This window comes from Suricata suricatta, chromosome 6 (assembly GCF_006229205.1).
Source record: "Suricata suricatta isolate VVHF042 chromosome 6, meerkat_22Aug2017_6uvM2_HiC, whole genome shotgun sequence".
Lineage (NCBI taxonomy): Eukaryota > Metazoa > Chordata > Mammalia > Carnivora > Herpestidae > Suricata > Suricata suricatta.
In genome coordinates this window covers 16,081,589-16,104,027 of record NC_043705.1, presented here as the reverse complement: position 1 = coordinate 16,104,027, position 22,439 = coordinate 16,081,589, and the positions used below count along the sequence as shown (strand labels likewise).

The window sequence follows — 22,439 nt, the reverse complement described above, 5'->3', positions numbered from 1 at the left end:
ACCTCCATGGCTCTCTCTGCCCCTCCCTCACGTGCATGCACACGTGCACTAGTTCTCACCAAAACAATAACTTAAAAACATTTTTTAAAACTTAGGGGCACATGGGGGGGCTCACTGGTTAAGCGTCCGACTCGATTTCGGCTCAGGTCATGATCTTACAGTTCGTGAGTGTGAGCCCTGAGTCCGGCTCTGTATTGACAGCGTGGAGCCTGCTTACGATTCTCTCTCCCCCTGCCTCTCTCCTGCTTGCACACATGCATGCTTTCTCTCTCGTTCTCTCTCTCTCTCTCTCTCTCTCAAAATAAATAAATAAGCTTGAAACAATTTTTAAATAGAAGTAATTCCACAGTGGTTTCCGTTTCTGACTCAGTAGCTGGCCATTCCATCCTTCAAGTTCCTCAGACCAAAGCCTTCGAGTTATCCTGGGCTCCTGTCTCTCTCGCTCACCAACCAGTGTGTCTGCAAGCACCGTTAGCTTTCCCTTCAAAACGTATCTGGAGTCCGACCACTTCTCACCACCTCTCCTGTGTCTGTACTGGCCCAGACTACCACCCCCGCTCCCCCGGACTCCTGCAGGAGCCTGCAACTGGCTTCCCCGCTCCACCCTCGGCCCCGTCTGGTCTCCACTCCACGGTCAGCATAATCCTGTTACAACCACAGCCAGGACATCTCCCTCTTCGGCTCGCAGCTCCGCCACAGCGCCCCTCGCCCGGCCCTCAAACAGAGGAAAAGCCAGGCTTCTGACAGGGGCCTCCTGGGCCGAGCCGCGTCCGAGTTAACTTCTCACCTCACTCCCTCCACAACACGCAGGCTCACCTTCACGTACTCTTCCAACAGGCTAGAAACACCCCGTTGTGGGGCCTTTACACGTTTCATCTTGCCGCCTGGAACATTCTTCTCCCAAATAACAAACACGTGGCTGATCCATCCCCTGGTCCAATCTCACCCCAAAGGCCACATTCCCAGTAGGGCCTTCCCCCCTCTCGCCCAACTTCTGGCATGCCTCACCCCTTCCCTGCTACGGCCACTCCACAAAATATACCACCTGACAAACCATGCATTCATTCATTCTTCTGTCTCTCTCCATTAGAATGTAAGCTCCAGGAGGGCAGGAATTCCCACCTGCTCTTTCGACTGCTGTATTTGCAGCACCTATGAAGACACTAGCTTGCTAGAGGTGGGTGATAAATACCTGAGCAACGAATGGATACATTCGTGGGCCATGTGCCTACGTATGTTAGAACTCTATTCTTTGATAGCTTATTTCAGACATTTCTCAACACACACACCACACCAACGTCTTCATAGTCTGTAGCGGGTTGTGGTAAAGGAGGGAAGAGCGGACCTTACAGGATTTCTGCAAGACTTTTGGATCAAATTCCCTACTGCAGAAGGTGAAGTTACATCAAGGTTCACAAGACAGGCCCATGCCAGCAGGCTGGGGGTCGGATGCTGGTGTTTCTCTGTACACGGACTCTGGTCTAGTTTGGGGGAGCAGGAACACGGGGCCATTCCGGGAAGGCAGAATGCGCCAGTCTCCTGTCCATTTCTGCCTCGAACACCAACCGCACACTCCATGTCCAACAGAGATTTTCGCCTACAAAAACAGACACTCCCTCAAACACGAGTATCACTGCAGAAAAGAAACTTTCCAATGGAAACTTGGGAAGTAAGAGGAATGTACTATAGGTCCAAAGATTCATTTTTTGATTGGAGATTGGCTTGGGGTTAGGGTAAAGTAGAAAGAAAAAATCGATGGCAATATGCTTCCTGAGGGTTCTATTTTTTTGCAAAGAAAATAAAGACAATGTGGAAAAGAAATATCTGACCATCAGCATTTTTATCAGGAGTAACATGAACTTTTTTTTTTTTTTTTTTTGAGTTTGTATGTGAAGGAGAAAGTAAGTGGAAAAGGAAAAGTAACATTTTCTCCCCAGGCTGAAGTTTCTTCAATAGATCTGTTCTCTCTGCCTCTTTTTCTGTTACAGAATCCCAAATTACTAGTTCACTGCAATTATCTGTTATCAGTTTGGTGTCAAGAAAAAAAGTGGCATCAGTGAAACCAGTGTTTGACATCAGCATTTCCTAATTCTGTTCCAAATTGTGGAAATCACCTTATAAGACTTTCCAAAGAATTGATACAACAAAAATAAAAGTCTGAGTAAAAATCATTTCCAAGGTTGCATTTGCTCAGATGAGATTATTATTATCTTTTTAGAGATAATGATTGCCGTTGTCATGAAGACCAAAGTTACATAGCTCATTTTAAAGTTGGAAAGACAAAATTCCTCAGTCACATGTCTACAATTTTCACTACTGTTTCTCATTCCAGTAACTTCTTAGCACATCCAGTTGACTGGAGGGCTTTTACCCTTAATTAGACAGCAATGCTTTCTCGTTATCTCATTTTTGCCTGGGATGTGACTGCAGCAGGACTGTGTACCCCTGCAGAGTAGGAACTGCACCTTGTGCTGCTCTGGGAACCCCATGTGGTGGCAAGCACAGGACCAGGCTCAATAAATACCAGCTGCCTCAGGGTCACCAGGGTGGCTCAGTCTGTTAAACCTCCGACTTTGACTCAGGTCGTGATTGCCCGGTTTGTGAGTTCAAGCCTTGCATAGGGCTCTGTGCTGATAGCTTCGAGCCTGGCACCTGCTCTGGATTCGGTGTCTCCCTCTCTCTCTGCCCCTTAGCTCACACTTTGTTCTCTCTCTCTCTCAGAGTAAGTAAACATTTTTTTTTTTAAATATCAGCTGCCTCAATATTGCTACCAGCAACTACTTAAAACTATGACAACAGCTTTGAAATTGTAAACAGGCGAAGAAAGGACTGGCTTGCGTGAGATGCCCTGTAAAAGAGCAAAGGACAGGAGCGGGAGGAGGAAAGAACGGCACAGGCTCCGCGCACACTTGCATCACATATCAGAGAATTGGGTTTCACGAGTCGCAAGCAACACTCATAAATCGTTAGCTTTCAAATAGATATTTCGAGATGTGAATTCAGAGCTAAAAGAAATTCTTACAGTTTTCATCCTGGGCAATGCATTGTAAGGGGATCCCAAAGAAAGACGTATAGCTGTCATTGTACCACACCAGAAGCTCGGTGCCCCTGGGAATATCTATACAGGCCCGGTAGAATATATTCGACCTATTCAAAACAAAAGAAAACCCAGCTTAGTAATAGGTAGGATTCAGGTGCCCCTTCCCCCCGCTCCACATTTTTATTGCCCCGAAAAAGTTCCGCCCAGCATCTAAACGGTTTGTTTGCAATAAAATCTGCACCCACCTTATCATTCCCAGCAACCAATTAAAGCCTGTGCCCCGTATAATAAACACCTTACAGTTTATTTCCACAACGTCCCTCCACAGAACATCTTGGCCGAGGAGACACAAACGGGGCCCATGAACTGGCAGAGAGCCAGGGGCTCATTAAAAAAAAATCCCATCTTAGATTAATGAGAAAATTCCATTTCTTGGCAAACTGTAGATACTGGTGCCTCACCTTCATGTATCAATTAATATTATTGATTTCCTACTTGAAGGAAATGCATTATATGTATTGTTGCAACTTGGCGTTGCACGTCCCCAAATCTGTAATAAAATGAAGCGGCTTTGTGATCTAAGGACAGGGAAAAGTAAACATCTTCCCCATTGCCTGTCTTCTCAAGTTTGATACAAGAGAAGAGAAAACTGCTCTTCCGGGGAAACGGATGGAAATTCAATAAATACAAGGGGAGCACGTTACTCTGGCTGAAAGATGACCCTCTGAAATGATAGAGTGAAGGTACCAAGAAATAAACATTTTTTATAGCAGCTTCGGTACTGTAAAGAAAAACCAACCGATAGGAAACCGTGACTGGCCTCCTCGATGAAGAATTGCTACCAACATGAGCCTCAAGTTCAAGATAAAAGTGTTTGGGGTTGGTGGGCCTTAAATTTAGCCTTTCTGTAAGGAATTGGTCATGGCAGGGCAATTGGTCGCTTGTATAACACTGCAGACAGAAGGCGAATCCTTCACCACATTTTTCATGGCAGTGAGATATGCACTTGTCAACATATTTTGTCACCACAAAGTGGCTCTTGGCAATAGGATCATAAAGATCAATAAAAAAAAGTGCAGATTCTCAATATTTTACTTGCAGCTGCAAAAATTTCATTTATCTTGTTATTTTCCTTACTTGCTGCCATTCTGTCTCACGAGGGCACTGCTAACTAAGCAGAATGTTTTTTCCCACATTCTATGAATATCTGACAAAAACTCTAGCCAGTTGCGCGGACCTCGCTACCCTGCCTCCCTCCGCATCTCCAAGAGCCTGTGCGTTTTATTAATTCTTTCCACTGCTACATAAAAAAATCAAAATTGGAGCCGAGCTATAAATCACCGGCATCTCCTAACTTGAGAAAAATTGAGTCGACTTTGTACTTCACCCTTGTAACATTTCATCTCTCGGTTTGGCTTCCCTTAATATAAACACAGCGCCCGGCAAATGAATGTGCTAAAAACCAAATGACACACTTTGCTGCTGAAAGAACAGAACTGTTTTCGAGCAATGGGTGGTCTTGTGAGGCACAGAGTAAGCCGAAAGGGAGGCGGGCTGGGGGTGGGGGGTGTAAGCATACACCATTCCTTACAAGCGGGCAAAGCTTCCAAAACTCGCAGAAATCTCTGCATGTTGAAGCACATCAAAGGGATTTTTCCCTTTTCAGATAATATTTCCTTTGCTGACATGTATTTAGTATTGTGGTTGGATGACTCATAAAGATAGCCTCATGGCGTCCCAACGCAGTTGAAGCGGAGCACATGCCAACAAACATTATTGTCAGCCTCAAAATAAAAACAAAACGTTCAGCGAAGGGTCAATCAATCAAGGGCGCTTTGAAGAAAATTCCATTTAGATATTACAAATCATAACAGAACGAATCTAAACCAGCTGACTTTTTGTGAAGAGGACATTCATGTACAATAAAAATTAAGCTGGCTTTCCAGGGTCCAACTTTTCTATTTTCTTCCTCCTGGACGTGGTCACTGGTGATGGAGGCCAGTTGTTTAAATGGGGTTTTTGTAGTTCATTTTAGATCTGAAGTAATCAAAAACAGATCGGCAGAGAGATCTAGAAGGTGAAGCGCCATCATGAAAGGGAAGCTGTAAAATCCACTTACTACTGACAAATACATAACTGACTTAACTTTTGCCCACCTTCCTCCTAGGGGTTTCTCGTTTCCCCCAGATTCAGAGTTTGCCTCCAGAACTCCCCAGGCACTCATTATGGAACCAGCCAGACTATCTCTTACTGGAGACCCAACCTTTACTAATTTCCTAGCTCCAGGTTTCATAAAAACTTCATGACAGAAATGGGGCTGCAGTCAAGTGAGCAATGCCCATACACTGCCATGTAACCAAATCCCGTCATGCACGGTTTCACTGAAACCATTATTTAATGAAATGTAACTGCCCCAGAAACCATGGCTGCCCAAATATGTTCCCTTTGAACTGAAGACCTTTGGAGAGCCAGCCAGATTTGTGCAGCCTTTAACCTACAAGGCGGATAAAGCCTTTTTTTTTTTTTAAAGCTTCATGTTTAAAAACTAAAAAAGAAAGAGGGAGAAAGAAAGAAAATAAATAGCCACAGGCAAGATGCCAAGTTGCAGAGTACAGGACCTTCTGCTTTGATGTGTTTGTGGTGCCTAATAAAGCTAACCAGTTGCTTCTGATTCTAAAGGGAACATGGCTGTTTATAACTGAGGTCATATATTTATACGGCACATGTTTTCGAGGGATTCTGAGAAAAGGTTTTTTTTTTCCCCGCTCTATGATCTGTTTTTGTGCTCCTGTCTCCACTCCAGCCTTCTTTAGCACTAAGTGGAAATGCTTGACCAACAGGTGCACTGAGCGGATGTGGTGGGACATCTGGGAATCCACCTTGCTTCTTTGCTCCCCCTCCCCCTGCCACCACCAGAGGTCTCCCTGTGGGATTCTGGGAAAGGAGGGTAGTTCCCTCCTTGTCTTTGGTACCCTTTGGGCTTTGCCCAAACTGCTCAGGGAACCGGGGGCTTCTCCGTGCTTTGAAACTGCCTGATCACCCAAAACAGACTTCGAATTGTCAAAGGGCCAGAGCCCAAGGCTGTGGTACCTTTTGAGGGATCAGGATGGGTTTTCTGGCTCAGCCATGGCTGCTGGGCTGAATGGTTTTGGAAATGCAGCCTTGAACAGAGCTGAGAGTTAGTTCTTGGTTTCCCACCCCTGTGTGCAAGTAACAGGTTTCCCGAGGTAGAAAGCCTGAAGATGGTGGGGTGCACAGGATCCGGGGCTGAATCTCCCCACTCCTATCCATCATGCACACAATGGCTGTGGGGGGGGCATCACCCCAAATCAGCGGGGTTTCCCAGCTCATTCAGGCACCTGTGGATGCTCAGGCCAGTGATGTAGAGGTAACTTCATCCTTCCAGGAAGCCTCTTTACTCCCTAATTCTCATGCTATTACTGCTGCAAGAACCAAGGAGATTTCAAACACCTAACAAAAAATTTTCTGCCGGTCCTACCAGGGTTCTGCGTGACTCTGCAGGGTTTTTCAGAACCAGCGGCAAGCCAGAATTTGTACCCTCAAGCCAAAGGGCTTCAGTTCCATTTAAGTGGTGAATCGAGGTACATACGTTACCTGTACTGAACTACTGTTAGATTCTGTTCTCCGCAGTGCCTTGCACATCGGATATACCTCATCCAGCTCGACTTACTAGGTTCCCCACCATCAATAAAGTGCTGTAGTGTTCCATCTTGGTCATATATCTGGAGAAGAGGTCAGAAGGTCAAGTAGTTAGAACGAATCATCAGCAATCATTTTCCCTGCTTCCCTTGGTGTCTTTATGCGGCGGCTGCAGAAATTTATTGCCGGGAGGTTTGCTAGTGCTTTATTGATGCTCGTGGAAACTCAACCAGAATAGCAGGGAAATATTTTTGGGTGATGCAAGTCCATCCCGTTTTTTCTTATCAAGCCGATCTCCCCCCGTATTCAACATATTTTTGGTATCTCGAGGATGTGAGTGACCATGTTTCCCAAAGGATATTTAACCTATTTTGACAGACTACTCCTAAGTAATGAGCTGCTGGATAAACAAAACAAGCTGAAAGGAGAGGCCACGCTGACATGGCTGGAACGGCCACACGAGAGGCCCCCGGGCTCAAACACGCAGCCGTTTCCAAGGCATTCGAGAGGCAGTACCGCCTGTTAGACAAGCCAAGCAACCCCCAGCTGAAAGCAGGTGGAGCGTTACAGAAATGCACAGAACTGGTTAAAAAAAAACAACAAAACACAACAGACTCTGATTCAGATGAAATAAATGGCCTCTCACCTCACAGAGAAGTGGGGACTTCAGCTGTCGGCACCTGATACTATTCGGACAGGCATCAAAAAAGCAAGACCCTCAAGTAGAGAAAGAGAAAAAAAACCCCAACTATTTCCTAGGGATTGTAAATGTCTTAACTGAGGTTGGTCTAATAATGACTGTTTTGGGCCATTCTGAGCAACTCTTAAGATCACATTCAGAGAGGGTCACCTGGGTGGCTCAGTCGATTAAGCGTCTGACTTCAGCTCAGGTCATGATCTCACGGTTCATGAGTTTGAGCCCCGCAGTGGGATGTCCGCTGTCAGCACAGAGCCTGCTTCAGATCCTAGACCCCCCTCTCTCCCTGCCCCTCCCCTCTTGTATACACACTCTCTCTCAAAGAATAAAAACTAAACTTTTTTTTAAAAGATCACATTCAGGGAAATGAAATGTGCTCCAAACCGGGCAAGGAGCATGGGACAGAAGGTCTCATGCCTAACACTAGCCAGCCCAGCACAGGCAGAGTCTGGGCCGACCGCAGAGGACATCAGTTCCCGCTTCCAGAAACCAGGGGAGACCTGGGCAGTTTGGAGGAGGGGGTGTCTCAAGGAGTGGAAGATGGGGGCTTACATATGTGCAGCAATTCCAGAAGGGAATCCCAGCGCTAGGGGGCTTCTGGGAAGCAAGGGGTGCAGTTCTCAGAAGGAAGCCTGACGCCACTGGTCCTTTTCAAATAAAATAGTGATGGGATCCTGGTTAACTGTTGACGTGTGGCCCAGAGCATCCTGGGAAGTCATGTCTCTTACCCTCGCATCAGCCTTGTCCCCTGCTCCCTTCCAAACACACACACAGAACAAGTCTTACCCAGAGTCTCACTGGTTACACTAGACCCTAAAGTTACTACGGTCATGCATATTAATTTAGCTCCACATTTCTGTGCTGGGGGCCAACGGGCTTAGTGATGACAGTTTCTTTTATTATCTCCAGTCGTTTTAAAACAGCTGACTTTTTTTTTTTTCTTTTCTTCAACTCTTCTGTCTTCGCCCCCAGCCTCTCCACTGACCCTTCATCCCCCAAAGGCAAGAAAGACATCAATCTAATGAAGGCAGTTGCTGGAGAAGCTTTGGGTAGTGCGCCAGTGTGATCACAGCTGATCATCAGTGTCGCCAGAGACGAATTAAGAGATTCCTGGATCATAGTATAGTTAAGATTAATGACGTCTTTCACGAGGTGGAGGTCTCCGCTCCCTGAACAACCTAAAGACAGACTTTGCGTTTAGGTTAGATCCCACGATGGTTATTTGGTGGTGGTGGTGGTGGTTCTGCTTTCCTTTTTAAGAAGCTGGCTCCCCGACTCAAAGTCTCAACCGTGAGTCTGCTGATGACAGCCCACGGGACAATGAACAAAGCCATCAGTTCCTCAGACACCAATGTTTATCTAAAACGGAGCCAGAGATGTTGACAACCCGGCCCCTTTCCCTATCCTTTCCCCCATGAGCAAGCTTTCCTTGAGAGTTGCGGCTGAAAACAATGACGAAGCATTCAGAGAAGGACGGTTCTCCTTGGTGCGTCTAGCCAAGGTCCTCAGCAGCACATCAGACCTTCTAGTGTTTACACGCAGTGGGTTTTGAATGCTGGCTCATGTCAACACCAGGCAAGAGCCAGTCTGTCTGGAAAATGGGTATATAAGAGTTTCTCCCTACACTCTCGTTTCAGCAAAAATCACCCCCCAAACTCAGTACAGTGTGACTACAGGAAGCCTATCATTTTTGCCTGCCTGGTTGGAACTGCTACTTGTCCTGGGAAAAAGTAGCAGTTATTTGTCCGGCTTTTTCCAGACATCACACAGCGTAGCCCATGACAGGAGACTGTCCCTCCCCTGCTTCTGCTAATAGTGACTTTACACTAACTCCCACAGAACTGTGATGAAAATTGCAGGAACCTCGTTAAATCCCAGAGCATCACACCCAGAGTTGAGGAAATTCATTTGACCTTGATGATGTCCTCTCCCTCAGCCCCAGTGCCCAGACATCACCCAGTGCAGTTGAACTTGCCTCCTACACGCTTTCCAAGCGCATCCATCTCTGTCTCTCCACTGTCATCACCGTCAGCCCAAGTCAGCCTCCCCACGCACCTGCAGTACTGCAGGACGGTCCTCATGGACGCCCGAGAGGCTTCCCAAGGCCCCTCCAACCTCATCCCCACCCTGCAGCCAGACTCCTCTTTCAGAACACAAAACTAATTACATCTGTTTCACCTAAGTCTCCCCAAAATAAATGTCATAATTATGTCAGAAAATGTCACATCATAACAACATATATTCACGGCATGTGGCATTTCCTCAAGGGGGCTTATCCTAGTAAGACCAGAGTCTCCTAGCAAAGTTTTTAGAGGGGCCAAAAATGTATACCTTTGTACTTGGCTCAAGGTCCCTTCCTAGTCTGTAATGTGAAGTTTATTTTTTTGTAAGGTTTTTAAAAATGTATTGATTTTGAGGGGGAAAGGAGCAGGACGAGAGAGAATCCCCAAGCAGGCTCCCCTCCATCAGCACAGAGCCCATCGTGGGACTCGAACACACCAACTGTGAGATCATGACCCAAGCTGAAATCAAGAGGCCGAGGCTTAACTGCCTGAGTCACCCAGGCACCCCAGCCAAGAATTAGCATTTAACCTCAGTGTTTCTGGAAAGAGACACCATGGGCTAGAAGGCACTGATGGAGATTTCTGTTCCTTTCTCTAGTAGAAGGGTTGAATCAAAATGGGAAAGCGAAGATACCCAAATGCTGGCACCGAGCAGGCACGAGGAGGTCCCCTCACAAAGGCCCCGGGTACTCCCTTGGGTCCCATCATCACCGTCCATCATCAGTTCAACTTTGTTTCCATTTAAGAGCTGAGGGGTTTTTTTGTTTTTTTAAAGGAAGGAGGATGTGTACAATTCTGGACGTAAGTGATTATCCAAGGACGCTGAGCCTGTATCTAGACAGGGACTTTCATTCTTCCAATACAGAAGGAACTAGAAGGGAAGAAATGTTTCAACAAGTTGTAAGCTAGACCAACAATTCCAAGTTCAGGAAGGTGTCCTTGGAGACGGCGTTACATCTATGTTTGTGGGACAGTAAAATGAAAATTTAGACACCTGCAGGTCTTAAAAAAAACAAACTTAAGGAATTTAAGGAGATGAATTAATGCTGATGCCAATGTTTATTTTGTTTTCATTTCCTTTCAAAAGAAACCGTGCACAAAGTGTTTAGTCAACCCTCTCAGTATCTATGAAATGTCCACAAGGTCAGAAATTCTGTTCATTCCAATAGTGAGAATGAAGGCAAGACAGTGAAATTTCTGTTAAGGGAAAGACTCATTCTGGCATAGTTTTTTGTTTGTTTGTTTTAACATTTATTCATTTTGGAGAGACAGAGCATGAGCAGGGAAGGGGCAGAGAGAGAGGGAGACTCAGAATCCAAAGCAGGCTCCAGGCTCTGGCAAACTGTCAGCACAGAGCCTGACATCGGGCTCAAACTCACAAACGGTGAGATCATGACCTGAGGCTGAAGTTGGAAGCTTAACCAACTGAGCCACATTATTCTGAATGAGCATAAATAACCAAAGTTTTAATGTTTGCTCTGTTCTTTCTAAGGATGCCAAACCAATGACCCTGTGGAAATGGAAGAAATGCATGTTAAAAAAAAAAAAAAAAGCACAGGATACCTGGTGGGAATAAAGTAAAATTTTGAAACAGAAAACTCTCCAAACACCAGCAAGTGTTCAGAGTTTTGGAAAGCTAACTCCAGCTTTGCTGAAAAGGAGTGTAAGAGAGCACAGTCATGTTGGGAAACACGCTGGCAATATCGAAATAAAGCTGATGATACGTAAATCCTATGACTCGGCAATATCACTTCTAGGAAATTACTCCACTGAAACCCCAATACGTTTGCCCAAGGAGACAAGTCCAAGGGCACCCACTATAGCATTATTCAAGAGAGTAAATAAGGAGAAATGATGGAACTATCCATTATCAGAAAAAAGAACTGTGTTTTAATTATCCAATAAAACAGTATAAAACACTTAAAGGAATGAATTAGATCTGTTTGTATCAAAAACAGAGAGTTGAGGGGCACTGGGATGACTCAGTCAGTTGAGGGCCCAAGTCTTGAATTTGGCTCAGGTCATGATCCGAGGGATTGTGGGATCAAGCCCCGCATCGGGTTTCGTACTGAGCATGGACCCTGCTTTAAATTCATTCTCTCTCTCTCTCCCTCTCTCCCTCTCTCCCTCTCTCCCTCCCTCCCTCTCTCTCTCTCTCTCTCTCTCTCCCTCCCTCCCTCCCTCTCCCTCTGCTTCTCTCCCCCTCCCCTGCCCTCTCTAAAATAAAAAATAGGGGCACCTGGGTGGCTCAGTCAGCTAAGCGTCCGACTTCAGCTCAGGTCATGATCTCAGTTTGTGGAGTTTGAGCCCCAGGACAGGCTCTGTGCTGACAGCTCAGAACCCGGAACCTGCTTTGGATTCTGTTGTCTCCCTCTCTCTCTCCCCCTCCCCAATTTCCATTCTGTCTCTCTCTCTCTCTCTCTCAAAAATAAACATTAAAAATAAATACAAATAAATAAGATAAAAACAGTAACAAAAAAAGATTAAGGAAAAACGGGCTGCAGATTAATACACATGATACCATTTGTTAACATTTCAAAATATACTAAATAACACTCAGTAGCATTTTTATAAAAGTGTATATTACAATATATAGGTAGTTAGAGCTGTGGATGCATACAGTAACATTCTGAAAAGATTCACTGGAGGGGATCATGGTAACTTTACGACAGCTCTGGCCTTGGGGAAAAAAGGAATGGAGGCAAAATAAGTGGAATTTATCTGAAGCTTTATCTGAAAAGCTTCATTTTTCTTAAAAAAAATCTGAAGCCAATATGGCAAAATCTTAACACTCACGTTTTCGTTGACCTGTCTATTGGCATTTATACATTATGCTTTATGCTTTTCTGATTGTTTTCCAAAAAAATCAGAGAGTGAAAAATAAATGAAAATGTAGGCATGTATCTCTTTGTAGTTTGGTTTTTGCATGTGTTGTTAAGATAGAGAAGCTTACCCAAGGTTCAAAACCTTATCTGTGTTATCTTCCTAGGAAAATGTTTGTAATATGTACCACTCCATTATCAGCCACTGATTTCTTCTGTGATCCTTCTTGTTGCTATTTAAAACCATCGTTCTTGGTCTGTACTTTCTCTTTCCTCTATTATCAATGCGACTGGAGAGATAAGTAAGAGTGGAAAGCTAATTCTTACCTTTTTAAGGGGATTTTTGCAATTTTCAGTCCAGTAATATATACTGGGATGCCACACATGGTGGAGATAATGACCAAACATTCTTGCTTGTGACAAATCCTACGTGGCATCAATGGAAAGCCACTGTGTGAAAGACATGGATTTATTTCACATTTATTTCAAGCCTGGATGTCAGGAAGCACCACTGTCTCCCATGACTTGACTTTTCTAGAAGAAGAGTCTACTTTAAAGACAAGAGCAGTAAAACACACACCCGTGTTCATGATCTCACAGTTTGGGAACTCGAGCTGACAGTGCAGAGCCAGCTTGAAATTCACAGCCCACCCTTCTCTCTGCCCCGCCCCCACTCATGCTCTATCAAAATAAATAAATAAGCTTTAAAAAAGAAAACCACACGCCTCTCATGTTGTGTTATAAATCCTAATCCTGAGTGGGTTTGTCCACAGCCTTGTTATGTACGAATGCTGCCAGTTTACTCTTAATTATAATCACCATTCCAGAAACAGCGTAAGGAAGTAAGTTGGGCTCATTTTTAATTTATATAAAGCAAGAAAACCTCCTTGTGAATGATAGTAATTTGTGTATGCATTGGCGGCTCTCAGCCACTGGTTTTTCTGAAGCAGGATCTGCAAACCTGCGGCTCTCAGGCTGAACTCGGGCACTTGGCCAACTTGGTTTTTCTTCCGCTGTGTCTAGAAATTTGGAAATTTCTAATGGTTCTCAAAAAATAACATCAAAAGGCGAGTCCCCAGTCTTTGGCAAGAATCCACTGACGCAGAGAAAAGGTCACCCGCTGTAGGTTGGCCACGTGGTCTGGGGCTCTGCACAGTCCCCACCCACCCCTGTTGTCTTGCAGGCTCCCAACTTCACTAATTTACTCATCAGCTTGGCCTCATGAAGCATTTACGTTTGTAATCCCGGCCATAAAGGAATTATCGCCACCACTAAAACTCAGCCTGTGACAGCTGCGGGCCCTGGGAAGGAAGGCCTTTTGAACTGATAACCCGGCAACACCGCACACATTCCTTACTCCGCTCCCCAGAAGCTACCCTTTGACTGGGATTCAAGCTTTCTGGGCAGGAGTTTTCCAGGGCAGGAGAGAGCAGGGTTCATTTCTTTCATTCTTACCAAGCAGAGACTTTCAATGGTCTTTTGAGGCAAAGGACCCCCTTGGAGTCCATGAAGGTATACAAATAATTCCACTATAAAAACACCTGAAAGCGCCCAGCCAGCTCGCCTCGCCTCACCCTGCTCTTGGAGGCGGTTGCTGGGACATCACCAAGGGCCCGCAGGGAACTAGGAGACCCTGTGTGGACAACCACAGGCAGAGCGCTTCCTCTGGGGGACAGATCGCTGTGAAGAGTTCAGTCCCCTGTTCTTTGACTAGGACGCTGAGTATCCTGGCTAAAGTGAAAGCCCAGGAAAATCAGATTTGGAAGGGACCTCAGAGACCATCTGTTCCAAACCGGTCAGGTTTTACCTAAGAAAATGGGGGCTCCAGAAGTTCGTGCCTTAGACAGAGTAACACTACTGATCAGTGGCAGTTTGAGGCCTGATCGCCAGGCCTTTTTCCACTACTCTTCCAAGCACCCTGAAGAGGGCCGATGACTGCAGACCAAAGGAACTTGCATTTTAATAGCCTAAACACTAATCTGTTCCTTCCAGAACCTGGGTCCTTGAACTTTGGCGTGGAAAGAATACAAAAAGGTGCCAAGGTTTAATAGGAAAAGGATTAGCCGATTTTCAGTAGGCAGGGAGACATCTCCAGCCCCCTCTCCCTCATTTCCACACCTTGGCCTGACCCTGGGCCCAGGCCCCAGACTCCAGCACTTGGTTGTGGGCTGAAATGCCAGCCATGTTCAGTCTTTACTGGGCGGCTGATGTGCGGGAGAATATTTTATGCCCAAATGTCTAACACAGGGCCTGGCACATGTCCCTAGGAGGACCTCAAGACACTCTGCAGTGAACGGAAATGAATTCTCACCATAATTCTGTCACTTCCTAAAGTTCTTAGCTTTTGCTCAAAGCCTTAGAAAAAAATCACCACGGAATCCAATTAAAACTCCATCCTAAATTACTAGCCACCAGGGCTTTTTAAAAGAAAATATTACGTCCTCCTTGAATCTAACTTCTTTCAATTCTGTAAAATGCAGATTTCATGTGATGATTAAAATGTAATAAACAACTGTTACAAAAAGAGCCAAGAAGTTGTCTTTGAGGGATTATCAGTTTGGATCTGAAAACCTAAGCACATGAAGGATGCAGGGAAGAAGAGATACAAAGACCCATTCTCATATCTCCTCTGCCCGTTCTGCACAGTACCTTTATCTGGCCCCCTCTTTCTGCAAAATTCAGAAAAGCAAGGTTTCAATAAGCAAGTGTGTTAGGAATTTGAGAACCTCAATTGCAAAAATATATTGTTTGCCAAGATGTATAAATAATGTTTTACTGTGGGATTCCTCTGGGTCAGGAGGGACAGGGAGCAAATATTTTGCAGCTCATGGATAGCTACACAGCTAATGCCACAGAAGAATAATTCTTGGGGCACCTGGGTGGCTCAGTAGGTTAAGCGGCCAACTTTGGCTCAGGTCAAGAACTCGCAGTCCATGAGTGGGAGCCCCGTGTCGGGCTCTGTGCTGACAGCTCAGACCTTGGAGCCTGCTTCTGATTCAGTGTCTCCCTCCCTCTCTCTCTCTCTCTCTCTCTCTGTCCCTCCCTTGCTCACACTTTGTCTCTCTCTCAAAATGTAAATAAACATTAAAAAATTTTTTTTTTAATTCTTCACTGTTGTGAACGTCAACACTTACAAACCAGAGAGCCTGTGTTGCTAAATAAAAGCTCTTACTTGTAACAGTATGGTTGTTAGGAGACTTTACGTATTACCAGTGGAAACACACCAGAGAAGTCACTCCAATGAAGAGCAATCATGGAGAGCAATGTGGGTGTCAGCTCCAAAGTGGGTGAGTTGCAAGCCTGGTTCCCCCTTAAGTGGCCAAGTGACTTTGGACAGTTACTTAACCCCTTGAAGATGCTGAGACCTTCTTTGGAAAAGTGGTTCTTATGACAATCCCTACATCAAAGGCCTAATACAAGGGCACCTGGGTGGCTCAGTCGGCTAAGCATCCAACTTTAGGTTTTGGCTCAAATTAGGATTCCCCAATTTGTGGGACTGAGCCCCACATCGGGCTGACAGGAAGAAGCCTGCTTGGGATTTTCCTGCTCTCTGCCCCTCCTCCACTCACGCTCATACTGTCTCTCAAAATGAATAAATCTAAAAAAAAACCCAGGCAAATATAAAAATCAAATGGGCTAGTGTATGTGAAGTTTGTAAACCAGAGCTGGGCACTCAGTAGAAGAACATTACCTATCCTTAGTCCATCACTATAATTAGTTAAGAAACCTCACCCCAAACATAACAAACCAACCTGCTGGTGGCCACTGACCACAAGATCGTGTGTATGATGTAAGCAAACTCATTGCGGCCAAGGTTGCCCAGCCCGTAAGCTCATGGAGGACGAGAATACAGTGTAACTGCTTTTGAAATTTACCCAGAGGCACCTTACGACAGTCTTTATACAAACCAGGAAATCAACTTCTACTTAAAGACAGAAAGACAGAGACAAGAAAAGGATCGGAAATGACACAAACAAGGTGTATGAATAAAACAGATATTCTGGGAGCGCCTGGGTGGCTCAGTCGGTTAAGCATCTGACCTCAGCTCATGTCATGATCTCACAGTTCATGGGTTTGAGCCCTGCGTCGGGCTCTGTGTGGACAGCTGGGAGCCTGAAGCCTGCTTTGAATTCTGTGTCTCCCTCTCTCTCTCTGCCCCTCCCCTGATCACACTCTGTCTCTCTCTCAAAAATAAACATTAAAAAATTAATTTAAAAAAGCCATAATAGATATTCTAGTTTCATCCCCCAGATGCGCCTATTACATGATAAAATATTTTAAAATGCCGGATGGATAACACCACGGGGAAAACAGTAAGGAAGTCCCTCTTCCACGCTACATATCCCATCTCCTAAACTTACTCAGTCTTTGGTTTTAACACAGAGTTACAAAAATGTCATCCAAAAGACACAGGTACGCACCACCCCCTCCAGAATATACCTGGAGCATATTCATAACAAACAGGCCGTCTTTGCATGCATTTTAACTAACTGTGGCTTCAAGACCCCAAACCCCCTCAGTGAACATCACCTACCATGTAGCACTCTACGTTGACCTCTGAAGTCAGGGACATCACTGGCCAGGGGAGGCCCCAACTCATAGTGCCTCGTCTCTCTGTGAACACTGAACACGTTCAAGGGAGGCGAGCTGCGTGAGCGGTCAAGGGTATGGGATAAGGAGCAGGGGACATGTGTGGATGGCGCGTGCAGTGTGAGACGGCCACGGAGAGCTGCGAGTCAGGGCTTTGGGCCGCTGCCTCCCAGTCATGACAGGAAGACAGCAGGAGCGCACCACGGTGGGCTCCCAACCTCTTTGCACACAGATTTTCAAACCAAGCCAGATCGAAGCTTGCGAAGTAAGGCCACGAAGCCATGTTTTAAAAATAAAATAAAAGGAGTATCTGCATCCACCTTAACACAAAGAAGGAGCAGCAGCAAATGACTAAGGTATACACCTCTGTATGGCACTGTAGTTTATAACATTCTCTCCCAAGCTTACCTAGCAGGTAGGCTGGATCATTACTCTGTTTTATAGATAAGAAACTCCAGGCTAACAAGAGTTAAATGATTTGCCTGCCCCCCCCCCCCCGAAGTCATACAGTCTATACTGACAAATGACCAGGACAACCACCACCTGAATCACGGGCTACCCACTCCCTTATTGCTTTTTTTCATCATCTCTCATTTGTCCTCTCAGGGAGAAATGTAGAGGTTTTTCTTTAAAAGCCTCTGAAATTCTCCAAGTGAGGGTCATAAAAAGTGTTCATAATGATTAATAATGTCATGTGGGAAACAAACCCGAATTTCAGAGCAAATGCCCTTTTAGTACTGAGCCAGCACACAACGCATGAGAGATGGAGCTCCCTAATTCTGTGAAAAATCACTCCTTTTGGGGACAATAATGATCGGGGGGGGGGTGCCTGGGTGGCTCAATCAGTGAAGCATTCCACTTCAGCTCAGGTCATGATATCACAGTTCGTGGGTTCAAGTCCCGTATCGGTTTCTGCGCTGACAGCTCAAGCCTGGAGCCTGTTTCAGATTCTGTCTCCCTCTCTCTTTCCCCCACCCCTGCTCATGCTCTGTCTCTCTCAAAAAAATAAACATTTTTTTACAGTTTTAAAAAATAATAATGACCTGGAATGTCAGACATGGGGTGAGGCTGAAGCCTAGAGACGAAGAAGTCTGTTTTACAAGAAAAGCTTCATCAAAACACAGAGCGGCTCATGTGCCCCTAGTTATTCATGTTCAGTTTTTCAAATTTTACATCAAATACGTAACTACAGGTTTTCTCATGTCAACAATTTCTCCTTCCTCCCTCCATTAGAATGAACTCACTGTGTTGTTATTTCTAAAAGGGAAACCCTTAACTCTCCCATCTTCTGGAATGTCTGGAACGCTGAGGTTTTAAGATGAGGCTCCAAAGGTCAAGTCATAAATGCCCCATAAAATAAATGAGTGATGGTTATATACACCATTGTTGTATTTTCAGTAATGCTGATATAAAGCTATATACTGTACTCTGTCAATGCCCATTAATCAAGTTCCAGAAATATTAGAAAATCATTAGAGGTTTATGTTGAGCTTGCAGATAATACTAACATATAAGTCAAGACTGAAATATGGTAATCAGAAAAACAGTTGAAAAGTGTCAATAAACTGTAAAACACCCGTGGTGGTGTTTGTGAAGCCTGCGGTGGAGAACTGGCCGCGTGAAGCAACAGAAATGGATATTTGGGTCCCACTGTGGCTCCGCTGCTGGTAAGTGGCAGGCTGGCATAGGACAATGGGAGGCCAGGAGGATTCCCGCGGGCAGACCCCAAAACTCCCAGGAGCCGAGCCGCAGAGTGTGTGGTGAACACTTATCTCCAAGGCCGTCAATAGGAAGCCTGCCATCCATCAATCTGGAGTCTTCTTCAGACATCCTCTGTCTGTGGATCAGAGGAAGATTTTGGGGGCATCAGGCTTCCATTATCAGGACTTGGTCTGCGATCTGAACAAGCCACTGCACCTTTAACTTCTCACTTGGCAGCCACGGCTATGCTGGAAAAGTCCTGACAGTTCATTCATTTTGCTCCATCCTGGAGCCTGCCGGTGTCTGCGGGTGAGACCCGCCCTCTTTGATGTTGTACCCTTTTGAGAGTGCCCTGCTGTGAAAAAAATTTTCTCCGTCCAAATTAAAGAGAAATAGTTCTGCATCCAGCTGTTAGCGGTGACATGTTTGCCATTTTTCAGGGCGCTGGCTTGGTGCCAGCCACAGGCTCCAGTGCAATCCTATCTTGTTCCCTCTCCTCCATCATGGCAATAATATCCACAGCACACAGCTGTCTCCAGTGCCCGTGCGGCATCAACGCCATGAAGGAAAATAGTGTTCATCTTCCAGTCCTCACAACAGCCCAGGAAATATTTTTATGCAGCAATCTCATTTCTTCCTCCTCGCCTCCCAACTCTTTTTTTAAATCATCAGTACTAAGGTCTTTCACAAACAGTCACGAGCTACCCATTTAAAAACCGCCTCAATTCAGCTTTTTAAAAACCCAGTTTTATTTTCATCTTTTAATGTTTATTTTTGAGAGAGAGAGAGAGAGAACGCGAGCGAGCGCATGAGTGGGCTAGGTGCAGAGAGGGAGACACAGAATCTGAGGCAGGCTCCAGGCTCTGGCACAGAGCCTGACGCGGGACTCGAATTCATGAACCGTGAGATGGTGGCCTGAGCCAAAGTCAGATGTTCAACCCACTGAGCCACCCAGGTGCCCCTAAAAACCCAGTTTTAAAGCAACCAACAAGAAGCCTTGATGTCCACTAACTACGTTTACAAATGAAGTGAATTTGAAGCCTGTGAAAACCTGCTTCATATGTACAGCGCCCCCATTTTATAAGTGGATATTCGTCCGGCAGAGAGAACTCTGTGTAAGTGAAGGAAAACGCTCACAAAAGCTCGAATAAACATTTAGATCTAAGTAATCAAGAAAGCCTGTATCTTCTCCTGGTTTCTAAGCAGTTCTATAGACGGCTGCCTTGGCCGGTGTGCACGATCAAAAAGGGCAGCCACGCTATCACCATGCTTTTCTCCAGATACTGAAACGAATGGGTAAAACACCTCCACTCTCCTCTCTCGTTTTCACTTCTGTGGAGGTGGAAAGGGATCAGCAGCGCTGAACCTCAGCGCCCAGCAGCAGAGTCCTGCCGGGCGAGCGTGTGGTGGCTCTCAGGCCCCGCTGGGACACATGCTCAGCCCCTCATCCTCCTCTCTCCCATAACTGAAAGGTAGATTTTGAGCAAAATATCAACATTGACAACAATGTGCTACATACAAGAAAGGAGCAGCCTTAAACAAGACAGGACAGGAAATACGAATTAACAGTCTCCTCCAACAGGAAAAAGAGAACCTTAGTTTTCCACCAAACAGGAAAGAGGAACTTTAAATTTTTTTTATGTTTATTTGAGAGAGAGAGAGAGAAAGCGTGAGTGGGGAAGGAACAGAGAGAGAGAGAGAGAAGGAGGCAAAGAATGTGAAGCAGGCTCAGGCTCTGAGCTGTCAGCACAGAGCCCGTTGTGGGGCTCGAACCCATGAACCGTGAGATCATGACCTGAGACGAAGTTGGCTGCTTAACCAACTGAGCCCCCCAGGCGCCCCGGAAAGATGAACTTTATGTTGTTGAAATAATCCCAGAAATCATCGCAGTGGGATCTGAAGGATGTGGACGCTACTATCTGCAATGGTATACTAAGTACTTCTACACTTGAGGACCATAAAGTAACACATTAAAACGATTACGCCATGGTATACACATGAATTCTCCATATGGTCCGTGCAATGTATCTTAAGAAGTAGTAGTCAACCCTTGCTGAAGTAGAAATTTCTGGTTTATAAATTCTAGTGGGTATGACACCATATAGGCCTTGGTGAAAACCATTACTAATTTTACAGCTCAGCATGGTAGCTACTGAATATGATTTCCAAGAAGGAGCTTGGACCAGATCCCAGGTGCAAACGGTGATGTTAGCAATCATCTTAAATACTTACAAGGTACTAAGGAGGGAATGTTTGTAGAGGGAATGTCCCCAAGAGAGAGGCTACGTTTACGTATGCAGAGTCAAACGTACCTCCAGCTCCCAGAGCTCCCTGCTTTTTTTTAGTCAAGAACTTTGTGAAGACACTGAATGTTTGTCCCAATGAAGTAATGGTTTCCTATGGTTTTACTTCTCTTCAGAGCAGTCCATGGCTTTATTTCTTCCCTAAAATGTGTCACTCCTTAAATTATTATATTTTCCCAAGTCTACGACATTCTTTTCCTAACCACATCAATAAGCTGTAATTGTCAGACACACTTTATTAAGAGGGAAATGACCATGTGGGCAGAGTGAAAAACCTATTTTCAGACCTTATATAATTTAGGAGACATTCCTTACGTCAAGTCAAGACAGTGGTGAGCAATGCATTCAACTTAGACCATCTTACCCAGGATCACAGGACAATGGCAGAGAAGTGAATGTTCAGAGCCAAGGTACTCAAGAGTATGACATGTATATTGTGGGTGCATAAAGACCACAACTGACCTAGACCAAGCATGTCACCCCAGGCTAGGACCTTAGCTGTCTTCTAAAGATAACTGCTCACAAGGAAAAACAAACAAATAAAAAACCCTAATGAAATCTAATTCTGTCCCTGAGCACAAGACAGAATCATCCCCAGGAGAGGGATGGATCCGGGGTTCTCAGAACCATCTGTCTTGAAGGAAAGAGCACAGTGGTTTGCCACAGGTCTCCTTCCCATTAGGATCCAGGAGATGAGGCACTGAGGAAGAAGCCTATGGAAGAAAGAGTGAGTGAGCCCCAAATGTGGGCGCCTGCCTCCCAGACAGCGCTGTTTCAACAAACATTTACCATGCAGCTTCCGTATGCCAGCCACCATGCTCGGCGCGGGGCAGGAGAAACTTTCCAGTCCCCAGCCATCAAGGTATGTACAGTTCAACAGGAGACACACATGCAAGAAGCAAATCAGAAGACATTTATTCTGATACCACCATCTGTAGATTTCCCCACGTAATCATGGGACATTTTATGTCCATAATGGGGTTCCTAGGTGTAGGAAGAGCAATCCATTACTATTTTGTGAAAAAGGAGTTCAAAGTAGTTATTTAACCAAATTCTGGACTGCTGAAGGCAACCTTGAACACACATCTGATTAAAATCGGCCAGACCCTAACCACAATGAGTACAAGATGAAGTCCGTCATATTTGCCACAGTATTCCTGGTGATTAACGGCAGAGCCCCAAGTTCTTAGGGCCTGCTGTTCAATAAACGTCAGTTGGTTAGTTGGCTAGCTGGTTGGATGGCTGTATGGAGATGTGGATGCAAGTAAGGATGTATGTGCAGATGCAAGTGTGGAGACATGTGTGGATGGAAGCATGGATGGAAGTGTGGATGGAAGTGTGGACACATGTGGATTACTGTGTGGATGGGCAGGTAGATGAATGCACAGAAAGTCAGAAGGATATAAATCAAAGGAGAGGATGACTTATAGGTACCTAAGCTTTAAGTGCTGGGCCATTTCTATCTGTTCTCTGAGAAGACCCACATAGCAAAAGCAGAGCTGAACCCAACTGTGAGAATTTTAAAAGATTTGATGTTGCCTGAAAAAATGTGCTTTTTGCCTC

At 45.3% G+C, this 22,439-nt stretch overlaps 1 protein-coding gene across 1 annotated transcript in view; it reads right to left on the bottom strand.

The window, feature by feature from the left end:
* PRDM6 (PR/SET domain 6) overlaps nucleotides 1-22,439 on the bottom strand; it is a 102,624-nt gene that overhangs the window by 26,561 nt on the left and 53,624 nt on the right. The window contains exons 3-4 of the mRNA XM_029941534.1: nucleotides 6,656-6,783; nucleotides 3,023-3,147 (exon numbers count right to left, since the gene is read on the bottom strand). Coding sequence (XP_029797394.1) covers nucleotides 3,023-3,147; nucleotides 6,656-6,783 — 253 coding nt within the window. The remainder of the gene's footprint in view (nucleotides 1-3,022; nucleotides 3,148-6,655; nucleotides 6,784-22,439) is intronic.